Source organism: Mirounga leonina, unplaced genomic scaffold (assembly GCF_011800145.1).
Source record: "Mirounga leonina isolate KUSES-001 unplaced genomic scaffold, KU_Mleo_1.0 Mir_167, whole genome shotgun sequence".
NCBI classification, from domain to species: domain Eukaryota; kingdom Metazoa; phylum Chordata; class Mammalia; order Carnivora; family Phocidae; genus Mirounga; species Mirounga leonina.
The window spans coordinates 4,046,670-4,062,364 of record NW_023270422.1 but is presented as its reverse complement, the minus strand read 5'-3'; the positions used below and the strand labels follow the sequence as shown (position 1 = coordinate 4,062,364).

Sequence of the window (15,695 nt, the reverse complement as noted above, 5' to 3'; positions counted from 1 at the left end):
TCTATTTATGTTATGGATTTTATGTAGCTGTCCAAATGCTTTTATTAAGGTCTCTGTTATTTCACACCTCCGTCTGTCCAAGTTGATTTCCCCACTCCCTCTGCAGAGAACTGAAGAATGTTCTCTCTGCTTCCCACATGAAGACAGTCAGGTTTCAGTGAATAAACTACATCCCTCCTCACATACCAGGGAGGTATTTTTGGTGCCTCAAAGGAGGGGACACGGGCCAAGGCCCTGCCCCAAAGTGTCACCCACGGGTGCGAAGCAAATAGCGAGGTGACGGACGTTCCTTCCCCCTCCGTTGACTTGGGCAGCTGAGTAGAGACAAGAACTCTTGGGCATGAATCCACTGCTGGGAAAGTCCAGGGCTCGGTGTGGTTCCTTTGAGTGCTTCCTACCCTACCAGAAATGCTGTGCAGGACAAAAGCTATGTCAACAGGAGCATTGTGGGTGCTGCTTTGAACATGCTGCTTGGTGACCCTATAGACCGCATCCGTCCCACCTACTCTGCTAGTGAGCCAGCAGTGCTCCGGGCCCTGCGTGTCCTGAGAAGCCACACCGGTGCGCCGCGGGCATGCTCCCTGACGGGCGCGTCTGCTGCCAGCCCTGCAGAGATGCTCTTCCCTCTTCCTTCAGTGAGACCCCACAACTCTAGTAGGTACCAGCTTCCCACTTAAATCAGGTTTAAAAAGGAAGAAATTTCCACATTCCTCCTCAGTTCCTAGGAATTTGTTTTTGGATGTGAGTTACTTCCATTTCTATCTTGACCTACTAGTAAGTCGTCTCACTGCTTTATCAACCTTGTGCCCAATTTAAGATTTGGCACTTGATCCCTATATGTGTGTGTTCTTAGGGTGTGGACCCTTTTCTTTGGAAACATAATCACAAGCCATTGCATGGGAGGAAAAGCATGTAGCTATAGAAGAAGACATTGAAAAGAGATGTAGTTCCTTAAGTCTTTGGCTAAGAAAACTTGGCAGAGCTCATGCCACGCATAATCATCAGTGATTCTGCGTGTTCATCACCTGCCTCCCCACCATGGTCAGGAGTCACAGCGTGCCCGGCTTGGCTCCTCCAATTTCATGTCTTTCCTGATGCCGTGTCTGCGGTGTAGACCTGCCTGCCTGGATCACATGATCCAGATGACCCAAAACTCCGCGGAGGGGAATGAGGGGAGGGGCACAGTTCCCAGCAGGAGGAGGGGACCAGGAGCATGCATCCCCAGATTGTAAGCTTCTGGGCTCGGGCTGCTGGCCCAAGCTTTCTCTGCACTGCAGCTGTTTTTCAGGGGATGGATTTCTCAGGCGCCTTCGTCGGTGCTGCCCGGCCCCAGTGCTCTGCCTCTCCTGCGGGGGTTTCTCCAGGGGCAACAGCTGGGGCGGTAGAAACACATAACCGGAGAATGATACATGTTCACTCCTCCCACACACGGACCTATTTCAGATCCTTTATCAGAGAGAGGGGGTAGACAACTCTGCGTGTGCATGGACGGCGTGACTTTCATAGTCCGTGAAATGGAAAGGGGTGGTCCCAGATGAGTTACGGGGCATGTGACGGTGCTGGGGGGCGAGCAGTGACATCAGAATGCACTGGTTCTTCTTTCTCAGTGTTGCAGTTGAGGTCAGCACTTGAGAGGCAGCTAGTGAGAGTAAAGAACTTCTTAGTTTTTTGAAATTGCATTTAATTTCAATTATTTAAATAGTTTGTTAATTTAAATTATTTAAATAGTTTGAACCAGTAGCTCATTGGTACCGTGTTGGGGCGGAGCAGTTAGAGGTTTCCAGCTCAGTGTTCTTATTGACAGTATGATGTCCATCTCATCTGCAAGTTCGTTGTTGCCACATCTTAGGACACCTGGTTCCTCTAGAGAAAGTGGTTTCCAGGAGCGCTTTGAAGCCGAGCAGGAGGGGCCAAGCAGCTGCCTGATGACCACAACTGACGACACACCAGATGCCACAGGAGGACAGATAAATGAGCAGGACTCATGTATCCTTCTCAGGACAAACATACTGTCTTCAGGCCTCCTTTTTCTCCAGTATAGACTGGACATAGCATGAGAACCTGCTAGAAAGCTCTCCACGAGGCCTTGTATTCACGCATAGAACACGTGGTTGCTCAGCACCTGCCGTGGACCAGGCCCTGGTGACAAGGCAGTACACGGGGCGAAGGCCCCACTCTTGGTGGACCTGGGTTTGTTATGTGACAGAGACGTGGGCCAAGCACTCAGTGTGCCAAGCCCTGTTGAGTAAGCTTTCGATCAGGATGTGTTTTGCTTGTTTGGGTTCCTAACGGGAAATAGCTTGCTCAAGTGAGGATGGTTCCAAGAGCGCCTGTCTGCAGAGGCCTAATTGTAAAGGCAGGGCCCGGGAATAGGGGCCACTGTCGCTGGTGCAGGACAGCATGCAGCCTGAGTCCTGGGCTGGCTGTGTTCCTACAGGCTGGGGGATACCAGAGCATGAAGGAGAAGGTGTGGCCCACCGAGGGGCTCCTAGGCCAGATACCAGGGTGGAAAGGGCCTCAGGAGATAGGGCAGCTCCTGTTGAGCCCGGATGGTGGGCGGATACAGTTGTCACCTCGTCTTCAGTTCAGAGGAGGCCAGGCTGGGGACAGACCTGGGAGGTGTCAGCTGTAGGTGACATTCAGTGCCTCGGGTCCAGCTTCAGTCCACGCCAGCCACAGCACCACTGGTGGGAGAGCTAAAGCCCGAGTCCTGGGCTCTGCTCCCTGGCCAGTGTTCCTCGTGCTCTATCATTTGTCTTTGGCCTTTCCTCCTCCAGACTAAAATTAGAGCAGAGTTTAGCTTTGCGTGATAAGGTCTGTTTCCCAGCATTCTTCATTCTCATATTTGTCCCCCTGGCCCACTCACATGTCCCGATGCTTTCCCAAAACTCCTACGTTGAGGTGTCACTTCATGTTTTCTAAGTCCTGCTGAGTAAGTAGGCTAGCAGACAGATCGAAAAGCAGATGATCCTTTACAGACTCTGCCTCTGTTTGACCCAGAGAAGCCAAAATGAAATCTCTGCTGTGTCTGCTTTGTCTTTGATGGGACCAGAAGCAGTTTGAAGCGCTTTGTCTTGAGTTCTTGGCGAGTTTTCTCAGGCTGAGCCCCTGCCCACCACAGGTTCATTGCGGAAGAGTCTGCAGCCGCCGGGGCCAAGTGCGTGCTCACCCCCAGCCCCACCTGGATTGTCGACCCCATTGACGGCACCTGCAACTTTGTGCACAGGTAAGCATCAGCACGGGCCGCCCCTGTTCTGGCCCTTAACCTGTCCTCTTCTCTAAGACTTTGTCTTTTCCAAAGCAGCATTCTTTGAGGCAGGAGCATATAAACAAACCGCTAGTAGGTTGATAGTCTCATTAGAAAGGTGGTCTGTATTGATCTTTTTTAAAAGGAGGTTCTCCTTCTGTGAGATACTCTCAGCATGTAGGAGATACTCATTTGTTTAAAACTGTTGTGTTTGTCATCTTTAAAATGTTGGGTTGAATTAACAAGGACCCCTTAAGGAAGCCCCTGGAGAAACGAGCAGGGCTATGAAACAAGCATGTGCAGCCCAGCAGCCTCAGGAGCCCGGGTGTAGACAGCAGCACCCGAGGGCTGGCGTTCCAGAGCTGCCCGTGGAGGTGAGAGTAAGCCTCATGCAGTCATGAGGCGGGATGAGGAACCCACTGGCAGCGGGCCAGGCCTAGTCTGACTGAGCAAATAACAGCCAAAAAGCAGGAGGTTTCAGGGAGGTCAGAGAGGCCCTCGGGGGGAGGGGAGGCGAGCCGCAGCTCAGGGAGGTGATAGGGTCGCGGCCTCGACTCCAGAAGCTCTGACCCCTGCGGGGCTGTTGGGGCTGTCCAAGGACACAAGGGCACCGAAAGTGACCTGGTTTCCACAGATGGTTGGTTCTCCGACACGAACATACGTGGGGCCTCCTGGAGAGCTGGTTGGCGCAGGTTCCGGACCCCTCCCCGGGCCCTTCCAGGCCAGGCACCCCTGCGTGTGCATTTCTCAGCACACAGGCAACACCGGCAGTGCAGAACCCCACTCTGAGAGCCCCCTCCCCAGATGAGCGGGAAACACTCTGTTTCCTTATATAGAGTGAAAAAGTAGGAGCACAGCCAGACTAGGGTGGCCTTCGTTCCCGGTGCTGTGCTCTGTGTTTGCATCAAATCGTGTGTGTATTTGTAAGTATGTAAAGTCATCCTGATCTATCGTGTTAATCATCACCCTTTTCTTAAGGTGGCTTGTCTTGAGAATGTAGTCGGTCATGCCCACACGTTGCCTTTTGAGGCAATGGAATAGTGCCATCTGGTGACCGCAACAGCGTCAACAGACGAATGTGAACTAAAGCGTCTCACACACACACACACGCACGCACGCACGCACGCGCGTGCCCCGCCCTGCCCCGGGCAGGAATTCGGTGGAGCCTCAGGTCTCCCCTCATAGGTGTGTTTCGCTGAGTGAAGCTCCCGTTCTTCTGTCTCACTTGTCAGTGCTGTGCTGGTAACGGGGGCGGGGGCGCTGAGCCGTGTCATGCGGCAAAACCTGCACAGCCACCAGAGGGCCTCTTGTGGGCCCCGGTGGCCCTCAGCTTCCAGAACACCTTGAAGGGCCACAGTGCGGCGATCCTTGTGGCCTAAAGACATCAGAAGCCTTTGCCCACTGCAGCTCAGGTAGTCTGTTCATTCTTGGGTCCGGCAGCGTCAGGGCTGAAGCAGGTGGGGGCGAGAGCTTTCCCAGGTACTAAAGTGGAGCCTGGCGTGTGGTGTGTTTGCTCGGGGAGCCAACCACCCGATGACCGTGCCGGCCGCCGCAGCCTCAGTCCAGGCTCACCTCTGCGGAGGACTGGTGTCATAGTTTTCCTGTAGGTTAGAAGTACCCGGCTTCTCCTTCCTACTTGCTGGTGAGCTCTGCTGATCTTCACATAAAAGACAGATTATCTTGAAGAGGTACAGCAGTAGCAACAAAATCACAAAATAAAACCACGGGCAATCTGCGACGTCACAGCCCACCTCCGATGGCCTAGGCCTGCAGTTGGCCGCTTGGGAGCTCACTCAGGAGACAGGGTGGGGGGTGTTGTCACCCAGATCCAGCCTCTGCGGGGAGGCTATGATACCGCCTCCTGGGGGCCCCTCCTCACCTTACCGGGGACATGGGTCTGGCCTTTTTGGAGGTCTCTACTGTCCCTTTATGTCTCTGAAAACCGGACAGCTGATAATTAAAATCCCTCTCAGTTGGGTACTTGATGGTCATTGTTGAATTACAGCAGTTGTACACGACTTTCAGAATACTTCTTTCAGGGTTAGCTGTCTTACACACCGCTAAGCCTGTTTGTCTTGGAAGCAGTTAGTGAAATTGTGGGAAGGAATTTAAAATGAACAAGCCCACCCGCACTGTAGAAAGGTCCTTCTGCACCTCCAATGACAATGTTGCGTAGCCACACAGAGGCTCCTAAGAATTTGCATGAGACGGTTTACGTTCTAGAGTGTAAACCATTCTGTTTTTCTTTGCAGATTTCCCACCGTGGCAGTGAGCATTGGATTTGCTGTAGACCAAGAGGTACGTGGTGGATGGGTTCCCCGAGGCCGGTGGTCCTAAACCCCTTGGGCCTGGCTTAGCATCGTCCTTTTTGGATTTGGTCCCCATACTCCTGTTTTTCTGTCTTTGTCATGTGCCTTAGTCATGACTAGTAAATCCAAGCATGTGTTTTTCAGATCCAGGAAAATAAACAAAGGAACACTGGTTTTGGGGTGTGTGGGTTTGGGGCTCCATGGCCAGCCCACCCCCGTGGTGGCAGGCCCTTGTTGCCCCCATGGTCTTTCTGTGATGCTACTAAAGAAGCATGGAAAGGAAAGTTCTGAGCAAATACTCCACGTTAGTCCCCCTCTGACCCCTGGGGCGTGTGATCTAGTCCCACACAGAAGAAACTCCTATTTTTGGAGGACGTTTTTAATCCCTGTCTTTCATTAGTTCTTCTCCATCTTTCCCTAGCTGTTAGCCTGAGAACACGGCTGCCTCAGGGTTCCCATCACCCTTGGAGCTAAGCGACAGCATGAGACCCACATCAAGGGCATTAATCAGTTTAAGCAGCAATGCTGAGGAAAGACTTCACTTCTGTGCAGTCACCATAGTTACATTTAAATAGGACTGGGGGTTCAGTGTTTTCCAAAAGCAGCCCTCCACTAGGCACTGTTTTCTCGTCTTCATCCTCAACACTAGCAGCGATTTCCCTGGCATGGAGACCCAGGGATGTTTATACCTGCATAAAAGGTGAAGGTGAAGATACATAAGAATTTTAATATCAAAATCTGGTTAAGGAGTTACATGCTCCCTTGTTTCTCTGTTCGGTGTCATTGAGACCAAGTAGGAGGTTGAGCTATAAGCTCAGAGGGTGAGACTCATGACGGCATGTCCGTAGCTGGGTGGGGAGGACAAAACTGCGGTGAGCGGGCAAGGTCTCTGGAGGGGAGGCCTGCAGCTCCAATGGGCCTGATGGGCCTGGTGTGAGTGCGTGCAGGTGGGCCGGGTATGTAGTGGAGGGCTCTCGTCAAGGGGCGCATTCCAGCCTTCCTCACCCGTTTCTCCTTCTGGCAAAGGCCTCCGGGCCACCCGACCACCCTGGGGGCATAGGATCTAGAGGCCCGCATGGTTCTAGGACAACTCTGATTTGGAAACCCCCTTAAAGCCAGGGTGGTGGGAAGGAGGGAAGATAGTTAAGTGTTGCTGGAAAGCTGACTGAATGATCCTCCCCAGAAATAAACCCTTTTCCTGCATTGTCAGGGAGTCCATTCCACTGTGGTTGAGCTCACCCCAGGCCAGCTGAGACTCTTCCCCAGAGACTAGGCCCGGGTCTCTCTCCATTTTCCAGCGAGACGAAAACATGGCCAACCCCCAGACCACACACACTTGCCCCTGTTAACCCCGAATAGTGACGAGTCGGTGGAGGAAAGAAACAAAGCACAGGAGTGTAAGGCAGCGTTTTTTTCCATGCTCGCCTCTTCTTTTTACTGTTTGCGACTGGGAGGCTGCTTTCTGAGGCGTTTGTCACCTGCTATACGCAGCGTGGCAGTGGTTTGGCGCCCCGCCTGCTCAGCGCCGCGCCCCTCCTTGGTGAATCACCTCTCCTGCTTGGCCATCCTGGAGTCCGAGTCCATAGGCTTTACAGGTGTATTCTTAATTCTTCACACGTCAGCAACTTTGAGGGTTTCTATGGGAGTGCGTTAGTCACAAGTAGCCTTCCCCAGCCCCCACCCCCCAAAACAGAGGCCTTTCTGAAGAGTTAAGCTTTTTCAGTAACTTCCAGTTACTAATGTTTGATTATGAGGTTAATTTTTTTTTTTTAAGATTTTATTTATTTATTTGACAGAGAGAGAGATAGCGAGAGCAGGAACATAAGCAGGGGGAATGGGAGAGGGAGAAGCAGGCTTCTTGCTGAGCAGGGAGCCCGATGTGGGACTCGATCCCAGGACCCTGGGATCATGACCTGAGCCAAAGGCAGGCGCTTAACGACTAAGCCACCCAGGCGCCCTATGAGGTTAATTTTTAATAAAGCTGTATTCGTTTTAATACATTTTTAAAGGCAGTTTGCTTTCATGTCCGGTTTTGAACCGAGAGACTAATTTTTTTTCCAACTCCCTTTTGAAAGGTAGTTTCCATTACATTGGTCATAACACCTAGAATCCTTCCCCTTTGAATTACTGTGTTACTGTCTCTGTCAAATTAGTGAAGCATGTTTGTTTTCCGTCCTGCCCCTGCACCCCGCAGCTTGAATTTGGAGTGATTTACCACTGCACAGAGGAGCGGCTGTACACGGGCCGGAGGGGCCGGGGCGCCTTCTGCAATGGCCAGCGACTCCGGGTCTCCGGGGAGACAGGTGGGGCTTCATGCGGCTCGTCTCCGCTCCTTTCAGAGTGAGAAGTGTGAATGGAAAATGCCAAAATCACCATCCTGGGAGACGGTGCTGGAACTCCCCTGCTGAGGGTTCAAGTTCTTTAGGGACATTGCGTCCCTGAGGACCTGGAAAGCCAGCCAGTTCTGGGTCTTCATGTTTTTGTGGATGTGGCCAGGAGCTTTAAATAGTCTCGTTCTGTTTTACCCTCGAATATTTCAGCTTTCATGCTCAGAGAAACCCAGTCACCAGTATGGTTTGGTCTCTAGCAATCCAAGGACAAGGGCAGAGTCAGAAGTGTGCTTGGGCCCTCAGAGCGTCCAGGTAGACATCGGTCATCCCGACGTCCCCGGGGCAACGTCACCCAGATGCAGTCCGTGGCCCCCTGGGTGTGGATGGACTGCCATGGGTTCAGTTTCTGTAAGATGGGTGGCCATGGGAATGAGTTGTGTAAATAAGTGGTGTTTCCACACACCACAGCGTTATTCCTAAACCAGAACCTCAAGGACATCCAGTAGCTTCCATAAGGCGACTGTAGTTATGTCAAACTGCGTATAACTGCGTATCGGTAACAATACGCCAGCTTAGGTTTTTCGGCATCTTTTGGGCCTTTCTTTCACACTGATGATGTCAGTGATATTTTTTCACATTGTGGGACAAGCACCGTACTGTAGGGGGGAGAAGTCAAAGACGAGCCCTAGCCTCGAAGCAGCTAGATGAGGAGAGACTTTGAAAGCTCCCTCGTGTCCACGTTTGGGTCTAAAAAGGTATTAAGCACAGTTGCTGCGAACCTCTCACTTGCACATTTCCGCAGCAGGACATCATGAGGCATGCTCCCCCTGTCTTCATTCTTCCTTTTCTTTTCTGCCTTGTCTTCCTCCCTGGATGATACCTGTGTGTCTAGATGGCCTTAGAGGCAGTGAGAGGAGTACGGTGTGTCCCTGCCCTCCAGCTGCCCCTCAGTGAGTGAGGAGAGTGAGTTCTCCAGCTGTGATCTGCGGTCTGGCGAGAGCGTCGCCGATCAAGGGGCCCTGGGTGGGTGGGCAGACAGGAGCCCTGTGTTCCTAGAGCCGGCAGTCCAGCCCCGCGGGGAAACCAAGGAGGCTCCCCCAGGGGCCCCTGAGAGTCACGCGCATGCCCAGGGGAAGGGGAAGATCACATGAGCCTTCAGACAGAGGTGGGACCAGCAGGACACGCTAACCAGTTACTGCTTCTGAGTCCCAGAGAGATTCCAGAACAGCCTCCAGCCCTGCCCCATGTCTCCCTCTCCCAGAAATGTTTTGTTTGGCTGTACAAAAAGTAGCATTAATTGTAGGTACACATGCCAAGAGGTAACCACTCAGGCCAAACTGTAAGTCAGTAGTGAGGAAGCATGTCATTAAACACGCTTACGTGAGCTTTGCTCTATATTCCATTCGGTTAGAACACTCAGCTCCATTCACACACACTTGGCTTCCTGGTCGGCTGCCTGTGTGGCTCAGTCATGCCTGACAACTTCACGTCCTCAGCAGGGCTCTCAGCCCCACGTGGGCAGGACCTTGGGATCACCTCTACATCTGGCCCGTCGTAGGCCCTCTGGTCCTGCGCAAACCCTGCCACAAACCCCTTCTGCAGCACAGCTGGGGCTCCCACCTGTCTCAAAACCGCCCGTGTTCTGGAGCTCATTTTTTAAAAATTCTAAAAAGAGGCTGATGTGCTGTTTTCGGCGCTGGTCGTTTAGTACTTGCGGGGTGACGAGGTTTCTATGGAGAGGACAGAGCGCACCCTGCGGCACAGTTGTTAGGCGTCGTGCAGACCTGGTTGCGGTCCCGGTTCTGCCCCCCCTGCAGTGCTGTGAGCTGTCAGTTAGCCTCCCGAACCTTCGTCCTCACGTGCTGGGCGGGGTGACATGATGGGAACTGAGGACTAAATGCAGTTCTACGAGGGAAAGTGCTCAGTAAAGTCCCTGGTACGTGGTACCCAAAGATGAGAGTCGTTATCAAAGAAGAAACTTCAGTCTTTGCACGAGATCCTTAACGCCCATTGTTAAGGTTACGACACGTTTCTGGAGGAAACAGGACGCCCACCACCGATCCTTCTATCTCCTTTCCTTACTCCTTTTACACCTTTCCAGGAGGCTTCCACTTACAAAGTAAAAAGCAAACAGAACTACACTGGGTGGGGTAGAGGATTCAGTTGAGGCCAGAATTTCAGTTAGAACCTTTTTCTTCACATCCCACCATGCAGAATTTCAAACATATATAAGGTAGACAAAGTACAGTCAACCCTCGTGACTCACCATGTGTCCAATATTGTCAACTCAAGGCCGACCCTGATAGCGCCACCCAGTTCGCACCACCCCCAGCGAGTCCCTGATACAAATTCCAGACTAAGTATCACTTTCTAGTCAGTATTTCAATATGTATCTCTATAACACACATGATTCTTTGGAATGCATAATCACAATACCAATGACACACCCCTCTAAAAATTATCACTTACTCCTAAAGTCATTAAGTACCCAGTGTTCAAATTTCCAGTTGTCTCATCCTGTGGGAAACAGCCCTTCAAGGCCCCACCCTGAATTCTCAGGGCTCCTTGTGGCTCTTGGGTCAGTCTTTGTTGCTAGGTCTTCTCAGTGGACAGAGCTAGGAAGTTGTCTTTAAATATAAAAAACATTATGAGTTCATACTGGTGTTTTCAGTTCATATTCATGACGACAAGTCTCTACCTAACTCTATGTCTCCTCTCCCTGTGCTGGAACCTGCATGCACGGTGACACCAGGAACGATAAATTCGGTAATGTCACACAGTCACTTTTCCTCTTTGTCCCACAACATACACTAGTTATAGATTCTAAATAAAAATACTGGCCTACTAACGACAAACCACTACCCAAAGCAGTGGGAAGGATGTTTTGTGTTGTCTTGTCTTTTAGAGTTCTTTCCGTCCTTAGCGAATGTCCCACAAGGGTCTGGAGTTGGACTGCTGTGAGAATCTCTGAAGCGGTTCTTTGTCCCCTTTGCCTATCCCACCAACTGAGGATAATCACTTAGATGCAGTTGTTTCACTTTGTTTTTTTTGTTTGTTTGTTTGTTTTTTTAAGATTTTATTTATTTATTCATGAGAGACAGAGAGAGAGAGAGAGAGAGGCAGAGGAAGAAGCAGGCTCCAAGGAGCAGGGAGCCCGATGTGGGACTCGATCCCAGGACCCTGAGATCATGACCCGAGCCGAAGGCAGACGCCTAACCATCTGAGCCACCCAGGCGCCCCACTTTGTTTTTAATTTAGGAGGACTAGTTTTTAAAAAATTGATTTTATTTTATAATTATATAAGGTATTATATATAATTACGTGACATATTATATAGTTTTATAATATATAATTATAAAAGGTACATTGTTCCAAAGTCAAATCTATAAAACCTAGTATATTTGAAGAGGTTTAGCTTCTGTCCTTGTCCTTTAGTCTCTTCCTCCCCCTGAGGAATACCATCTAAGAGGTGGTTATTGTTCCATTGTTTATTTTAGGTATGTGTATGTTTTTTGTTTTTTTTTTAAATAAGCAGTTGGTTTTTTCTTTTTTCTTTTTGCTTTTATTCTCTATTTTGGTATAACTTTCATATTTAGAAAGGTTTATATTTTTGTTCCAGTGATTTCCTTTATATAAAATTTTTCTGTACTATCCCTAGTCCTCTTTTTTGGGTTACTGTCTCTTGGTTCCCTATTCTCAGTAGTATTTAAGTTAGCTTGTAACCTCTTCTTCCCCCTCCTCATATACTCCAGTATATGATTAAAGCACAATAGCCTTTTACTCTAAGTTACGACAAGGCAGTTGGCTAGCTCATCCTACTAGTCACACCCTCTCCTTGTTACCTTTCCACCTTTGGTTGGTTGTGCTGTATGTGTGTTGGTTGGCAGGGCAACCAGCCACATGTGTGAAGCTCTCACCCTAGAATTATCGGTTAGTGGGTGGTCTTGGTTCCACAAATAAATTAGATTTACTACCCCCCACCAGCCCTTTATGTTGATGTATCTCCAGTCGTTTTGGTTGTGTGAAGCTTAAACTCATTCACCAGTACAGCATTTCTCAAACTTTTTGATCTTAGGACCAATACATTTATACTAATGAAAAAATTACTGAAGACCCCCAAAGAGCTTTCATTTATGTAAGTTATCTGTTGGTATTTATGCATTTGAAACTTAAACAGAAACTTTTAAAATAAGCAACTCATTACATGTTAACATGAATAATATATATATTTTTTTAATGAGAAACCATATTTTCCCAAACAGTTTTTCATGAGTAGCCTTGTTTTACATTTTCTCCAAATCCCTTTATAATGTCTGGCTTAAGAGAAGACAACTGGATTCTCATATCTGCTTCTATATTCAGTCTGTTGTAATGTATTATCTTGATATATGAAGAGGATCAGGTCTTACACAGATTAATAGCTGGAAAAGGGACGAGTGAGGAATATTTTAACAGACTTTTCAGATAATTGAGGATATTCTTTGATGCCTCACCCAAACTCAAGAAGTGGGGTGGTTTCTTAAAGGTTAGTTGCAGTGTGAAATCTAATGACATATCAATGAATTTTTTTGTACCCTGTGACTGTGAAATCCATTGGGCAGTCTCCTACTTTGAATGGATCTTTTGCTTATGGATGACTTTGTAACATCATGCATTGGTCATTTGGAAATATGGGTTTGCTGAGATTTTCAGGGTCTTTTAAATGTTGACCTATTGCATCTTAAAATGCTAAGAAGTCATATTCATTAGTATCACCACTCTTATGCGAAATCTTTAAGTGTTGGGAAGGTGTCAAGCTTTTGGTGGTAGATACAAGTCTTCCCAAATTCTAATTTCCACTTGAAAGCTTGAATTTTATCATTGGCAACCTTAGCAATTGAAGTGATGGGCTCATTTCTTTCATTTTCAAGAAAATGTCTTCCAAATACCCAGTTCTAAATCTGTATAGCTTATCTAAGCCCTCCATGTGTACTTCCCACCTCATCACACAGAATATTGAAAAGACGTGTGCTTAGGCTTCAAGACTTAATACAATTCATAATATTTGCAGCTTCTTCATTCTGGAGTAAAACGGACACATTTTCCCCCAGAATGTGAGTGTAGCAGAGAAGATTGCATTGACCACCAGAACCGGGGTGTCCTGCCTTGCTTTATCTACTCTGTGCAAGTGTTAATACCATGAAAAAGGCAAATAATACTTTAGTTTAACTTCACAGATTCCTGAAAGAGGCTCAGGGACCACACTCCGAGAACTTCCTCCAATTGGTCTCTCAGGAAGACCTCCTGGGAATAATAATAACAATCCTTCCCTGTGTTCTTACATGTCTATAACAGCTTATCAGTGGCCTTTATACTTGGAAATCCATTCTTCTTGTAATAAAACACATGGCTCACATTTTCTTGTGTTGACAGTCAAGTTGTCTCGGTCATCTTCTGGCATAACCTTGTTGTTGAAAAGTCTGAAGACAGTTTCATTTTCTTTACCTTATAAGGGACTTCAGTTTTCTGCTTGAATGCCCAAAGGATTTTTTTTTCTCTTTCTTTAGAGTACAGTAATTTTAATAGAGTATATCTCAGTGTTCTTGTTTTCAGTTTCCTAGGCACATCATGGCTCACCATTTCTTTCTTCTTTTTTTTTTAAAGGTGTCATGGTACATCATTTCAGTATTCAATTTCAAGACTTTTTTTTTTAACTTTCAGAAGAATTTTCTTGAATTATAGTTTTTAGTATTTGTTCATTTCCAAATTCTTTTATTTTTGTCTTCTGGGTCTTCTATTATACGGATGTTGGATCTTCTCTGCTTATCTTTTCTATTTGTCACTTTCGCTTTAATCCTTTTTACCAGTTCCACCAATATTTTTTTTTTTTGCCCTTCATTTCTTATAAAGCACAATCTATTTTGTTTATTTATTCTTTTTCCTTCAGTTTAGTCTTATTTTCTGAAATATTTTCTTTTCCAAGTCTTCCTAAGTTTTGTCCCCTCCACTTTCTAGTTAGGCTATTTTTTAATGTATCTCTTTCTTTCTTTCTTTCTTTCTTTCATTCTTTCTTTCTTTCTTTCTTTTATATAAAAGTACTTCTGTTTTGTGGACAGATCTTTCTTTCAATCCTTGATTGACTGGAGAGATGTTGTTCTTCTCCTTATTCTTTTTTTTTCCCCATGTAAGTGTGTGTGAGACTCACCCATCATTCTTTTTTTTTTTTTTTTTAAGATTTTATTTATTTATTTGACAGAGAGAGACACAGCGAGAGCAGGAACACAAGCAGGGGGAGTGGGAAAGGGAGAAGGAGGCTTCCCGCGGAGCAGGGAGCCCGACGTGGGGCTCAATCCCATGACACTGGGATCATGACCCAAGCCAAAGGCAGATGCTTAACAACTGAGCCACCCAGGCGCCCCACCCATAATTCTTTTTAATTATTTATTTCTACTTGAAATCTGTATTCCTGAAATTGGGAGAAGCTTGTGGAGAGTGGGGGTGGGGGTGAGTTCGGGACATTTTTGGTATTTTTTTCTAGCTCTGGAATTTGAAGTTTACTCCCATGTGTTTCTGTCCAGTGCTGTATTCTTCCCCTAAGAGGTCCTTAGAAGTCAGTTATGAGAGATCGTAGGGCTGGTAGCTCCCTCCCTTCAGCCCTGACCATGCACCCTAGTGCCACGGACTCATAAACTGGGGTGTGCGTGGCCTCTCTCCATGTGAGCTTCTCACATTGGCCCACGCTGGTTTCCAGGGAGTGGCTGTTGGTGATTTTGAGGTTCTCCTGTTCTGGCGTGTGCAGCAGATGCTCAGTGCTTCTCTGTTCCTCCTGATGACACATGGTCTTGTAGCTGTTGGAGGTTTCCCCCACCCACTTGTGTTTTGTGGTTTGGATATACTTTGTAGATGTAGTTTCTTTCGTAGGTGGTGTCTGCAGTTTTGCGTTTTTGCTCTTGTAGTTGTTCTGTTTTTATCAGAGGGGATTTGGAGAAGTTAAAAACTATGTGGCCATTATAGAGGTTTCCAATTCTTCACCAGAATTCTAAACAATACTTTTTTTCCCTCAAATTACTTGTTTATTAAGAACAAGTTTTAAAATATTTTAAAATAATATATTGAACTGAAAGTCAAATACCATAAAATTAACCATTTTATTTTATTTTTAGAGAGAGAGAGCGTGTGGGGGAAGGGGAGGGCAGAGGGAGAGAGAGAATCTTAAAAGCAGGCTCCACGCCCAGCATGGAGCCCGATGCAGGGCCCGATCTCACAACCCGGAGATCACGACCTGAGCCAAAATCAAGCGTCAGACGCTTAACCAGCTGAGCCACCTAGGTGCCCCTAAAATTAACCATTTTAGAGTGAGCCGTTCACTGGTAATTAGTGCATTCACAATGCTGCACATTCACTTGGGGCTTCGAGTTCTAACCCTGTGCCCACTGAGCACCTTTTCCCCACACTCTGTCTCTCCCCTGGCCCCCACCAAACCATCAACCTTCCATCTGTCTAGTACTTATGTTTGTTTGTTTTTTTCTAGTACTTATGTTTTTAAGTTAAATCGAATTAAATTTTATTTTCATATGAGTAGCTGTTAATGGTCTATAAGAAGTCTGAAAGAATTAGGACATGTGTGTAAAAATACCCACTGGTGTAAGGGCCGTCACGGGGGCTGTGTGTTCAGCAAAAGCAGTTTGTGTTCATAGGGGGTGTTTCCCAGACGTTAAAGCATGATCAGCTCCTTTTCCATGAGTACATATTTTGGTGTCTACAAATGACTTCTTCTCTTACCTTTAAGTTGTAAAATTTCTCTTAAGACAACATTATTCTTTGATACTT

At 47.5% G+C, this 15,695-nt stretch overlaps 1 protein-coding gene across 1 annotated transcript in view; it reads left to right on the top strand.

Annotated features, from left to right (window-relative positions):
* Positions 1-15,695, top strand: part of IMPA2 (inositol monophosphatase 2) — a 44,308-nt gene that overhangs the window by 21,225 nt on the left and 7,388 nt on the right. Inside the window, exons 3-5 of the mRNA XM_035013876.1 lie at positions 3,122-3,226; positions 5,500-5,545; positions 7,751-7,859. Of these exons, the coding sequence (XP_034869767.1) occupies positions 3,122-3,226; positions 5,500-5,545; positions 7,751-7,859 (260 nt within the window). The remainder of the gene's footprint in view (positions 1-3,121; positions 3,227-5,499; positions 5,546-7,750; positions 7,860-15,695) is intronic.